Source organism: Canis lupus, chromosome 4 (assembly GCF_011100685.1).
Source record: "Canis lupus familiaris isolate Mischka breed German Shepherd chromosome 4, alternate assembly UU_Cfam_GSD_1.0, whole genome shotgun sequence".
In the NCBI taxonomy this organism is placed as follows: Eukaryota; Metazoa; Chordata; class Mammalia; order Carnivora; family Canidae; genus Canis; species Canis lupus.
In genome coordinates, this window is record NC_049225.1 from 84,266,967 (window position 1) to 84,281,322 (window position 14,356).

General features: G+C 36.7%; 1 protein-coding gene across 3 annotated transcripts in view; it reads left to right on the plus strand.

The window, feature by feature from the left end:
- Window positions 1-14,356, plus strand: part of CDH12 (cadherin 12) — a 1,036,190-nt gene that overhangs the window by 1,003,336 nt on the left and 18,498 nt on the right. For all 3 annotated transcript variants that reach the window (XM_038535417.1, XM_038535416.1, XM_038535418.1), the window contains one exon: window positions 7,570-7,706. In XM_038535417.1, coding sequence (XP_038391345.1) covers window positions 7,570-7,706 — 137 coding nt within the window. The remainder of the gene's footprint in view (window positions 1-7,569; window positions 7,707-14,356) is intronic.

Consider the following 14,356-nt stretch of genomic DNA (forward strand, 5'->3'; position numbering starts at 1 on the left):
GAGGATCCTAAACATATCACAGTAATAGTAAAAAAAAGTTAAATAGGGCCAACTCCCCAGGTATAAATGCATTAGGCTGCTACTGTAGTGTCTAAACTCCACACTTCCTTTTTACTTGATCCCTAAGTTTCTCTGAAATAATCCATACTAACAGGTTCCATCTGCTTTTCCTTCCCATGTCTACCATTTGTACACAGTATCTCTATTTTTTTTTCATTTAATATGTTTTGTATGGTTCATGACATTATTTCCCCTGAATCCTTCAAATGATCTAAATGTTGACTGTATATCTTTTAGTGGTGCTTAGTCCTAGGTATTGTTAATAGTTGATTGACTTCACTTAGAATTAATAAAGTAATTAGTGAAAGATAGTTTCTGATAAAGAGACTACCACACTATTTCTTTTTCTTAAAGTGATCTTTAAAAATGCTTCCTGTGGAAGCATTGAGAGTAGAGTTCAGGTTCTCATTTTGTGTAGCTCAAATCACTCTTTCGTATTCTAGTTTTTATTATTTAGCAGAGAGCAAACTAATTTTATATTATGGCCTGTTTTCTTAGAAAATACTGAAGATTCAGATAGCAATGGGGAGATAACATTTTATCCATAAGGTCATATAAAATATTCATTAAGATAAAACAGTTAATCCTTTTTGAGTACTGCTTACCTTACTTATCTCTTTCCTTTAGCATTCGTAATGTGGATTTTAATATATACATTTGCAAAAGACACATCTGATAAAGGACTTTTCTCCCAAACATACAAGAATTCTTTAAAGTCAGGATGAAGGAGATGAAATAGAGGGTGAGAAACTATTTTAATTGAAGGTATTGGAATTACGTGAACAAAGGTAAAGAGAAAAATTGAGTTTTAGTGACTTTCCCTTTAGATTTCTTAATGCTAGTTTTAAGTTGTGCAACTTATCAGTGACTTGATTTGTATGTCTGTAATCTCTCCTTGATCTGCTTGGGTAGCCATTAGTCAGAAACTCCTCAGAAGGTCCCCTCAGTGAGACAGTTGAGTATATATTATCTTCAGACATGCTCTTATCCAATTATCCATCCATCAGAATCTTCCATTTACAATGGGATCTGTTCTGTAGCTGACAATATTTAAGAAACACGACACCTTTCTTAGCAGTACCTGCTTATTTTGATTGCAATGGAAATGAAGGAAGCATTTCCTCTAAATTGACACCAATGGAATGATTAAGAATAATTCATTTGAGATGTTGTTGGTCAAGAACTTAACTTGCTATGAAGAATGAGAAGATCCTTTGTGAATAAACTCGTTTTGCTTTTTTCCTCAAATGGCCGATCCATTGACAATCTGTAAAAAAGGAGCAACTGCAAAGGACATGTACCAAATGGACAGGTGTTTATTTGCTTTTGTGGCAATTAACTGTCAACATATAGGTGACGTCATAATAACTAATTTGTTCCTGGCTTTGAGCTGAGCACTTCGGCCAGATTTGTTTCAGCATCACAACTGACATCATTTTACAGAGGGAGAAACTGAAGTTTAGGAAGATCCAATTATGTCTTTAGTTAGACTGAGAATAGGATTTAACCATAAGCAACCAGATTCTAAAAGTCAAACTAATTGCTCCCCGAGTTCTTTTGTTTTACGTATATTTTGCTTATGCATTAAGAGATATTTGAGGTTTTTTTTAAGATTTTTTTTTTTTTTTTTTTTTTTATTCATGAGAGAGGCAGAGACATGGGCAGAGGAAGAAGCAGGCTCCATGCAGGGAGCCTGATGTGGGATTTGATCCTGGGACTCCAGGATCATGCCCTGGGGTGAAGCAGGTGCTACTCCTCTAAGCCACCCAGGGATCCCCCAAGTTCTTTAGTGTAATTGAGATACTCACCCAAGTTTTTGAGTTGCTTTTTAATTTTAAGATTGTTGAAAATATAATTAAATTCCAGAGTTTTCAGTAGCTTATTAAACAAAATTGATAAAAAGTCAAAACAGGTCAGTAAAAATGTACCATATTTAATTCCTTAAAATATGATAATTGTGGACCTTATTATATACTTGAAAGTATTCTGAACATTTCACATGTTTCCCTGATTTGAACCTTCCAACAACTTTAACTAAATCTGAAAACTGTTTAATTGAACTATGACATTTCTCAGGCTGGGAAAACAAAACCAAATTATACAGTTGTTTTATTAATATTTTTGGGGGTATGTATGGAAATAAAATCTTATTATTTGAGATTCAGTAGCCTTTATTGTCCTGGACAACCACAAAGTTCTTATAAAGTTTAGAAATAACTAAGGGCTTATTGATAAAATTCAGTGGATCTGTGATACAGACTTACAGGTCTAATTTTTATTTGGAATGGATCTTGACATCAATGATGAGCCTTTATTTTTTATTTTTATTTTTTTGAGCTTTTATTTTTAAACAAATTTCATATTATTCTAGTTATTTGCTGAAGGAAATCTCAACGGCTAAGTGTCCACATAGCTAGGATGATAAAGTATTTTGAAGGCTTCCTATTGTTTCATGTTAAGTCCTCAAAATGACAAAACATCCAAGTTATATAAAGAATTATAAAATTATATATATACATATATATATAAAGTATATAAAAAGAATTATGTATTCTTTATAACTGACTTTTTGAGTTTACCTTTTGCTGGTTCCAGTTCTTTGCTTTAACTGAAATGCAAAGGATTCCCCCATGTAAGTTACATACATTTTATAGCCCATTCACTTCTATGATTTCTTTAATTGCTTTTGGAAAATAGCTGTTCCTCACCTTTATTCGAAATTTCATATTATTTTGATTTTTCAAAAAGATCAGTTACTTTAAATATATCATAGATATGAAACCCTCTCTTTAGAAAATATTATAAGACTGTTCGATGACTTGGGGCATCTGGGTAGCACTGTCGGACACTGTTTTCAGCTCAGGTCATGATCTCAGAGTTGTGAGATCGAGCCCTATGTTGGGTTCCATGCTCAGCACAGAGTCTGCTTAAGACTTTCCCTCTGCCCCCCCACCCTACCCCAGCTTGCACACTCACCCTGTCTCTCTCTCAAATAACCGAATCAATCTTAAAAAAAAAGAAGAGTATTTGATGAGTTAGAATGAAATCTTCATAGTGTAAATGAGCCAAAGAGTAAACAAATTGCGAGGGAGATAGGAAGCTCAGTTATTAGAAAGAGAGGGAAATAGGGCCACCTGGGTAGCTCAGTGGTTGAGCGCCTGCCTTCAGCTCAGGTTGTGATCCTGGGGTCCTGGGATCGAGTCCCGCTTCGGTCTCCCCGTGGGGAGCCTGCTTCTCCTTCTGCCTGTGTCTCTGCCTCTCTCTGTCTCTCATGAATCAATAAATAAAAATCTTTAAATTTTTTTTTTTTTTACAAAGAAAGGGAAATAAAAGCTGTTTTCTAATGTGGTGCCTATATTTGGGTCTTAAATGGTAAATGACTCTAGTTAAAATGGTACCTTTCTTCAGAGACATTTGGCCACAGCTAGTAGGGAGAGTGAATAAATCCAACTGTGACCTCAAACAAAAGGCATTTGATTCAGTTCAAAGGAGTAGTTATGTTGCTCATACCTGAAAAATACTTCAGAATTAACATGCTTGAATAATCAAAGATACAAAATAAATAATTCCGTGCTTGAAACGTGATCAGGCCATGATTAACAACAACAGGTGGAGGTTCTCATGAAATAATACAATTCATACATAAAGTACAAAATGCTAGGAACAGAACAACAAACTTGGTGAAGAATCCTTCCTACTCTCTAGAAACTTTCTGTGTCATTAACAAAAGAAAATACAATTATTTTGCTATTCTAATTTGAGAGAGACTGTAAATGCCAATTAAAACCTATAAATAAGATAAAAGAAGTAAGAAGATAGAATTTTGTAACAAGGAAGCAAGAAAACTGCCTGCAGGGATTTGGCAAAAACAGGAGCCAAGGCGTGATCACGTTATTTGTTTATTTAGTCGTGCGGTACTGTCCTGGGTTATAACACATGAGAAAACTGAGACTACCTGTTTAATATTGAAGCTCTTAACTTTGGAACCCAAATTAGATCAATATTTGCCTAAACTTGACTTTCTTCCCACTACAGCAGGCTGCTTCGGAGTTTCTGAGAAATAAACCAAAGTCTGGGTATAAAATTTTGGGGGAAGATAGAGTTGGCATCCAGGTATATAAAAAGATATAAAGTCAGAAGATCATATATGGCTATTTAAAAATGACTTTATAAATGAGAAAATTTGGGGGAGCCTGGGTGGCTCAGTCAGTTGCGCATCTGGCTTCCGCTCAGGTCACGATCTCGGGTCATGGGCTGGAGCCACCTTTGCAGCTCTGAGCTCAGTGGAGTCTGCTCCTCCCTCTCCCTCTCTCTTTGCCCCACCCCTCCTCATGCTCTCTTTGTCTCTCTCTTGAAGAAATAAATAGAATCATTTTTTCTAAAAACAGAAAATCTTAAGTAACCTGGAGGGAAATAAAAGTACAGCTACTATAATTTTAATAAACTGTAGATTATGGTGTATTTACCTTTCTTTAAAGATGTGTTTTAATCATATTATGATTGAATATGGAAATGGAAATTTTTTTTCCATTTTTTCCCAAATGGAAAATCTGAAGACAAAAGGGTTATGCCTTTTTTCAATCATAAATTTATAAAATGTTTAGTTTCACTTCAAATAAACAAGCGAAACTTTCTAAACTACCTAAGATACAACTTTTAATCTTACTAAGAGGAAAGTTAGAATGAGGAGGAGGATTAAGAAAAAAAAAAAAAAAAAAAAACCCGAGAGGAACTAATAGGAAACTAGCAACTACTATTTAGAATTTCGAGAGAAATGTTGAGATTTCTAAGAAAAAATGTAATTTTGATTCTTGATGAAGCAATTCTAATCTACGTGTTGCTGTATGTGGCTTAGGTTCTCAATAAAATGTTTATGGAAATAAATTTAACTGAATTTACTTTCACTTAATTATCTTTCCCAAGACGACAAATTTAAAAAACAAAACGATAACAAAAAACAACCAGTGACTAAGAGAAGAGAGAGGGAAGAAATTTTGATTATTTCACATTAACAAAAGAACATTTCCTACCTTGACCTGAATCATTACTCCCCCGTCTTTATTGCTTAAGGAATGAGATGTAATACTTTTAGAGTAACTCGGTACCATCAAGTACTTTTTATAAAATGTGTTTGAGAATTTAGCTTTTCCATTAACTGTGAGAAAGTTATTAGGCAAATTAAAAGACACAATTTTAAGGAGAATGCTTACCTAATGAAGAGAAGAAAACTTTTTAAGGCATTTCCAAAAACTCATTTGCAGAAAAGTAATAAAATTGTACTCTGTCAAGTGGTCTGCACAGATTAGGTTAATGCTTTAATTTTTTTTATTTCTATTCAATTGTTAAAACAGGTTTCTTAGCAACAGTGGCTGCATACTCACATGAACTATACATGTTTCGTTAAATATAGATCATAAACACCTTTTTAAAAAATTTAAATCTCACCTACTTGCCGAGGAAGGGTAAGATGATTCAAATTCTGTATTTCAGAGTTTTGCCCATTTACACTGGTGAGTGAGGCAAATTAGACCGTCCATATTTTGCTGTTGTGATTAATCAAAATTAAAATATCACCGTACGCTTAGATTGGCTGGGGACTGTGGCAAACCTGAAGCCAACGCGTGAGCTATGCTCTGGGAGGGTCCACCTCTGGAAGATGATCTACACATTTTAGCACAGGGGTCATGTCTTCTCTGAAAACATCTAGGAAATATAGGAGCAGTTCCATTTTCATTTGCATTGATGGTCATTTCTTAATTGCTATCTTGGGCAAAACATCACAGTTTAAAGTGGTGCTGGGGGCCCCTGGGTGGCTCAGTGGTTGAGTGTCTGCCTTCAGCTCAGGGCGTGACCCTGAGGTCCTGGACTCAAGTCCCGCATCGGGCTCCCTACAGGGACCCAGCCTCTCCCTCTGTCTGTGTCGCTGCCTCTCTCTCTGTGTCTCTCAGGAATAAACAAATAAAATCTTAAAAAAAAAAAAATTCTCATAATGATCACATCCAGAGAAGGGGGTTGCCAAAGCATCAGGAGGTGATAGAGCTCAAGATTAGATGCCAGATAATAGTGAATGAGGGACAAACAAAAACACTGTTGCGTGAAATAGGGCCCAGCTGTTTGTGGTGTGGGTTTTAGGGGTTTGTGTGGGAGCTTTGCAGTCCAGGTATCTTAACGTGGCTTTTTGAAGCACGTGGATTGACTAACTTCACAGTGAACAACCAGACCCCTTTGTCTGGCCTGGGGATTTAGAGAGGTCGCTGTCCTCATGTCTTCTGCTTGTGTTGACTTCACTGTGATTCCCGGGCTAGAGTAACTGTGCTAAATGTATTGCTCATTGAGCCTTTTGGGAAACAGAGCCCTTGCACATAAAATGTTCTATTTAAAACTGGTAAGACTGAATGATGATAATTGTATGGGAAACATCACGACCTAGTTCAAGTATCAGCTCTATAACTTTCCAACTATGTGAACTGAGGCAGATTCCTGAACATTTCGACGCTTCTGTTTTCTCACAGGTAAAATGGGGAGATGAAAAATACATATTTTTAGGGCTTTGGTGGGGCTTTAATAAGGTAATACATGTAAGCATGTAGAACAGTGTCCGGTACATGCTAAGATTTCAAAATGTTTATTACTATGATGGAAAATGTGTGTTGGAAAAAGATTTTTTTCCACTCTATCTACTACATAAAGATTTATACAAATTCAAATTTTTTTAATTAATTTTCTTGGGTTATTTTAGTCCAGTTTTTTTTTTTCCCCCACTCTATTACATAAAGATTTATACAAATTCAATTTTTTTTAAATTAATTTTCTTGGGTTATTTTAGTTTAGTCCAGCCGCTTCACATAAAGAAGGTAACATCTATTATTATCAAAAGGGTTCCCTAATAAAGAGGATAAAGAGACAATATTAGCCCACTTCACTATTTTGTTGTTGTTATTTACAAAGTTGTCTGATACGCAGAGTAATAAAACAACCGTGGCTCTTTTCTATGTGTTTGAGGGAAATACTTCTGTACAATTGCCACATTGTTGATTGCAAAATTGCCCCTTAGTTTTCATAATATGATTTTTATTTTTTTCCTCTCTATGGAAAGAAACATTCGACCTGTGTTCTGGCCTGAGTGACTGTCTCCAGATGTCCCCCCCTCCCCAACTGCCCTTCCCACAGCCACCACCAAGGAATCTTTTACTGCTTGGAAAAGTTTTAATATTCAGGAGGTTAAGGAAACCCATGGTCAGCTTTAGAATTTTAGTCTCTGCTGAGCTTTCAAGGTGTCAAGACCCTAAAATAATATGAACAGCAGGAGTACTAAATCTTTTATTATTTCCAGTTTCCCCTTGAGCATACTGACTTTGCAATAAAGAAGCTGTCATTTACACCCTTCTTTATTGCCAGGTGGGTAAGAGCTACAGGGAGAGAAATCAGGAGCTGTGTCAGGTTAGCCTGACTGCCATTATGATTCATGTGTAATCATTGCACATTTGCATCTCCTCTTTTTACACACAGGTACTTCATAGATTGGAAGAGTGATGGGGACAGCTACTTTACAATAGACGGAACTGAAGGAACCATCGCCACTAATGAACTACTAGACAGAGAAAGCACCGCGCAGTACAATTTCTCCATAATTGCGAGTAAAGTTAGTAAGTATGGTGTGGACAGGATCAATGTTGCACTGCGGGTCCTTGGACTGAACACTCGTAGACGAGTCCCTGCTGAGGTGTTTTTCAGTTTTGGCCTGAGAGCTGAGTGGTCTCCTGGGGGAACTCAGAAACCCGTTCCTTCTCCTCGCAGCCGCAGTCCAGGGGAATGGTGACAGCTGCCAGGGAGCCCTGTGTGCAGGCCCGCGCGATGGCTCGCAGGGCAGGTCTCGGGTGACCTCATCCCTTGCCACGCGGTCCCCCCAAGTATGCACCGCGTTCCAACTCCTCTTGCACGCCCACAGCCCTGTGCGTGTGACACTGGGAGCTTCAGAGGCCGGGCGGGAGGGACTGATGCTGACACAGAACGGCTCATTCTGAAATATTTTCTGAAACGAATGAGAGCATTTTAAAGATCGCCCCTCTTCCTTCCCTCTCCTTTTCTTCGAATGTAATTTGAATGTTTTGCTCTTTATCATTTATTTATTTATTTATTTATTTATTTATTTATTTATTTATTTTTCATGAATGCCACTGCAGGAGCTTTAAGTGCTGTTCTTTAAGGAGCCGCTCAGAACCGATAGGATTGTTAGAACTGATCCCTTGTGTTGATTTCTGCTTGGTCCAGAAGAGAATCCTCTAGACGGAGAGTGACATAGGTCTTATATGTTCGGAGGGACAATCGGGGATACTCTCAGTTTCCTAAGGTGATAGATTCGGGGGAGAATGGTGACATTTGGTCATCAGCCTGGTTCTTTGCACAACGAAGTGCATCTCCCCATCCATCTGCTGATGGTCTCTTGCGAAATCCCTTCTGAGTATTTTTCCTTTTGTTTCCTTCTCATTTTATTTGGTTCATCTGGTACAAACACTCTGGCAGCTAATTTCATGTTTCCACGTAGGTAGGGAAGAGCTAACTGTGAGTGTATCTGTTGAAGGGTTTCGTTCAGTCTCAACCGAGTGGGATGTAAATATGAAACAGTTTTGTTTATCTTCAGCAATTGCTTCCAAACATGAGTAGTCAAACACCTATTCCCAGGTCTTAATGATCTCTTCGGCTGATTTCATTGCTTTTTGGTTATTCTAAGGGTAGGACAACATAAAAGAACTTGCAGCTTCCACGTTGTTTATTGGAACCTTGACCTCTCATGTGAGTAAAGTGACGGCCCTGCGGCTTCCATACTAGAGAGGTGACACACTGATGGTTGTGGTCACGTTGACCATCCCAGTTCAGCTCGGCCTTCCTGGCACACCTGCCATGTGTGCGCGGAACTGTGTTGGATTGGAATCCCTAGGCCAGGCCATTTGCTGGCTTAATACCACCATGTGGCCTCCACCAATGCCACATGAAATGGAACGTGCACCCAGAGCAATCCTGCCCACATGCTTGACTCACGACGTCGTGAGAAAGACTTAAATAGTCATTAGTCCAAGCAATTTTGAGGTCATTTGTTGTGTTACGCAGCAATAGATGACTGCAGAACTCAATGACACTGTAAGCTGGAACTGTGACCCCTCGCTTGTGGGGGTACAGATTCTCCAGCCTGTTAGAATGGCAGAGACAAGTGGGAAATGCAAATACGTCAGTCTCTCTTAATCTGCCCCCATGTACTACTCCATTCCTTGCCATTGCTTCTAAGGCTAAAGTGGACTGGCAGTAAAGGCAGTTGCCCAAACATTGTCTTCTCAAGTGATCTCTGAGTTATTTGATGTGGGGGGCTCTGGGTATCCCACCTGCATGGGAACTGGATACGGGTACCAAAACAGTAGACCTTCCAACTTCTTAACCCCAGGATCCCCTCATATAGAGGACAGTCTTCCTGGGTGAGTGTGTAGCAGGATTTCTCAATTTTAGCTCCTGTTGTGCCCCTTGACCCTGAGGAAATTCACACGTCCTTGTCCCACTGAACAGGTACTTCACAGGTTGCTCTTCTCCTCAGTGGTTTCTCTGTCTTGCCATAACCTTCCAAATCTGCCCTCTGTGCTCACTTAGGCTCTGATAGAAGATCATCCAGTCAGCTGCCTAAGCAGATATGTCATCAGGAGAACAGAATGCCAATCTTTTTAGAGGACATCTGTTTTCTTTATGGTATTTTCCTGGTCTCCTTTCACACTTGGCATCTTTCCCCCCTTCTGCACTGCTTCCTATTACAATTATATTTGTTGCTCTTTATTCCTTTCATGTCAACTTTCAATTATTTCACTCATCCTGAATGTTGGGGAATAGCTTAGCCACCGTATTGTAATTAGAAAATAAACTTTGGTTTTCTAAGATCTTTGGCAAGTGTGGTGAAAATAAATTAAGTTATAGAATATAAGACCTCCTTGAACCATTCACTCTAATGACCTGTACATAGCAAATGACAACTAAGCAGAGGGTAGTCTCTTCAAATAACGTATTTGTCACAGACATATTGATCATAATAAAAGAAATTATTAAAAACTATCTAATCTTACCTAAGCCTATTCATGCATGCACAAAAAAAAGTGCATATTTTTTTTGAAATAGGAATAGGAGGCTTCCATATCTTGAGTTAGATGAAAGCCTGCAGACATCCATTAGTAACCTGTAGCTCTGGAAGATCTCCTTCTCCCCAATGGTTATGTAGGCCACACAAACCAGCATCACGGTGTGAGGGTACTTGCAGTAGCTACTCTGATCCCTCCAATAAGAGACTTGCACTTCAACCACTTAGAAAATGGAAGGAGGGTATGCACTTTTGCAGTGGAAGCAAGTGTCACTGATCCTAAATTTTAGACTTTTCATGTTTAGAAAAATCTATTTTTTAAGCTATCAATATGATTAGGACACATGCTGGCTCTAGTGTTTATGTAAATGCGAACTAGGAACCCCTAGCATGTGGATTCTCATTAGTTATGTTGACTCTCACTGGGAAATGTGCAGAACTGGGGCTTAGACACATAATTCACATGTGTATATATTCATATATACATATATATACACACCTATATATATACACATACCATAAATAAAAAATCCATATATATATAAAACCTTATCCATATATATATGTATGTATATATCCATATATATAAAATCTTATACAATGTAAGAGTGATGTCAAGCTATTATTTCTAAAATAGGTACCCGTGTTCTGTTCCAGTGCCTATGAAAGGACCATTGTGTAGATTTTAGGGCCCCAAGGATGTCTGCTGAGGTAAATGCTATTTATCCATGTGAAAAATAAATAGGCTGAACACATACCACATGGTAATTAAAGATTTACAATAAGAATGGCTTATTGTAGGGTTTATTTTGCTTGAATTCACAGAGTTTAAAAGTAAACTCTATTCATATTCTAATGCACAAGGCTGTTTTCATTGATCAAACTAGCCAGCTGAGCAGGAAACTATCATCATGGCGAATGACTGAGAAATAGTTTATACTTGTGCTGCCAAGGAGGAAAAATTATGTAAGTATACCTTATTGCAGATTGAGCTAGCATGTGTTTTGGCCTGACCTTACATAAAAAATCTCAGGCAAATGAAATGTTACAATGATTGAACAACTTCCAATTAATTAAAAAGTAGTCATTAATCAGTGTTGCTGTAGTTGGAGATCCAAATAATGTTATTAGACTCCTAATAATTCTTTTATGCACTACTGCTTTGCTTTTTATGATACTAATCTTGAGAACTTTAAAAAAGATGGAAGCTCCAAAAATTCACTTCATTCAAATTATTAGAAACCTTCAATACATAGATGTTTCCAGTATTTTTTGGCATTATTGTAACAAATGTCATTAGGCAAAGATAATTAAAATGATCTAAATTAAAGCTCTAGAACATATTTTATATAATTATGAAATAAATGACATCAGAGACAATTATTTTCTTGGTCAATCGTTATCCAGATAGCAATGGATTATTTGCATTTTTTGTGAAAGAGGTCAAAAATCAGTGAACCGACTCCCTCACTGCTATCTTTGGGGAATATTTTCCATGTAAATATATCATTATGAGTTGAGATTAAATTATTGGTTGATTACTTTTTGAAGTTATTTGGTCTGCCGAGCTATTTTGTTATAACTCCTTTTTACTCCAACATAATGCAAATGACATCATTTTCATATGTGCAGAAAAATTAGACTCTGACATTATTGCCCATAATTCAGGCTAAACACAAATTCATACATTTGTTTTCATAAGTTTATATAGAATATCATCTATGTGCAAAACACAATATGTTGTGAGTTATGAGAAAAAAATGAGACCGAAGTCCATGCTTAAGGATAATAAGGCTTAGGAATAGTTGGAAATTGCCCAAAATAGAGAATTTTGGTAAGCTATAACTATGCAAATTATGCTTAATTCTAGAGACTTTGGATTTAAGGGTATTCTTATTCAACCTCCAGGGGGAAGTTGCAAAAAGTTATAAATTACCGGAGTGTGGTCATTAAGTGATAATGGGTTTAAACACCAGAAAATAGATTTTGTTGTAGAATTTACTGAAGAATTTCACCTGCCCGCATGCCACATAGTTAGCTGTGAAATGATGCTCTGAGACCAAATGAGAAGTACCTCATTTTTCTGAAATAACAGTAAGTAATAATAATAAAATAAAATAAACAATTCTACTAGCTTAATATACATTAAATCAAGATGAGTGTTATGGTCTACACAGTGAGTGTGAGGAAATAGAAGCTCAGAGGTATTTTGTTTGTATCCCGTGTCACACCAGGAGTGCTGACCAAGTGAAGATGGGAGTCCTGGGCTCTCATACTCTGATACAGAAGGTCACGGGGACATTGATCACTTGCCTAAGCTTGTTAGATATATTTTAAGTAAGTTATTAGTTGAAAAAAAAAAAAGTTATTAGTTGAGCTAGCCAAGGTGGTTTTCATATGCATAGATAATTAAAGTACAAAAGAGTAAAAAATTATACATTTGCAATGTGCATAAAATCAAATTGAAATTTTTATTGGTCTTGACATCTATCTATCATCTATCATCTGTCTATGTTTGACTGCTTAGTATTACAATTCTATAGTGAATTTGCATGTTTCAGAGATTTGATTGTACTTACTTACATCTAGTAACTACTTGTATAAAATCACCTCTTTTTTTATCAATTCAATGATGGATTTTATTTGCTCTCCAAATACTAATTTAATTTTGCTGTGATTAAAGGAAGTCACTTGAGAAGGATTTTTAAAGTTATAGAGAGTTTAATGTAAAGTTTTGAAATGGCATCTACAGTCTTTTTTTTAATTATTATTATTATTATTTTTGGCATCTACAGTCTTATTGACCATGGGTGAATTCAAGGAAAATATGAGGAATATCATGGTGCCAGTGGTCCACAAAAGTTTTCTGTTTTATCAGCTGTATTATACCCACCATAGCTTCTCAGTTTAGTCTGGTTTTGAAAGAATATCTACTCATTGATAATATTCAGTTTTCTAGAATGCACTAGGCTCTGTGTTAAACCCTAGAGGTTTTAAGATGAATATGAAGTAACTCCTGCTCTAAAAGAATTCAGAATATCTAAGGCTTTGTGTTATTGCAAATATTTAAAATTAATGATAGGTTTCCTCTAGTATTTTCATTGGGGAAAAAATTGATTGGCGGTATTTTTAAAGGTTCTTTTTTCTTTAGAGATCAGTTTTTGTCACCAGCAGCATAGAAAGTAATATTTGACTTTAGCATAGGTATATATGAATAATTTAAATCCTCTTTATGGATTGCTCGGTCTAGATACAGATCATACTACTGTAATTGAACAGAGCTATTATTAGAGATGGTTCATCTTAACTTGTAATTTCAAAGTGAATTGATTCAAAGGGAAAGGAGAAAGAAAGCTTGTGTTACTTATTCAGTGTTTCTTGCACTCTTCACACTATAATTCATTTTTTTTGTCATAAAAAACTAAGATTTCACTCTTGAAGTTATTGTAGTTGCAATTTAGTACATACTCACAAAATTGAATTTTTAACACTGATAGTTATTCAAAAGCAGATGTCATCTTTAAATAAGGAAGCCTAATAGCTCCAGCATATTTTAACATACTAGGACCTGTGTTTGTTAGTGCTTCACAGTTTTCAAAACATTTTCAATTACATTTCTCATTGGTTCTTGGAACTCTTCTATTATCTGGCCAGCATTTATTGAATATCTAATACATTATTTAAAAAAATCTTACCACTTGGATTGGAATGCCTGGGTGGCTCAGTGGTTGAGTGTCTGCCTTCGGCTCAGGGCATGATCCTGGCGCCCCTGGATTGAGTCCTATATTGGGCTTCCCACACGGCTCTTGCTTCTCCCTTTGCCTATGTTTCTGCCTCTCTCTGTGTCTCTCACAAATAAGTAAATAAAATCTTAAAAAAAAAAAAAAAAACTACCACTTTGACACTTGAATGTAAGCTAGACTTTCTCAAGCATGGTGGCCTTGATAGGAGCAGAGACATTACTCTTTGAAAGTAAGTGATCATCACATACATGGGCAGATCTCAGGTGGTATGGCTTCTCATTTGGATGAGTTGATATAAATCATGGAGCAGTGACAAACATAGGAAGAAGACTTGGATTCTAGCCTTAGGTCTGACAAAAAAAAAAAATGTAGGGCAAGATTATACCAGTTTTCTCACCCATCAGTAAGCAATTATAGAGCTGTAATTTTCAGACTTGTAGAA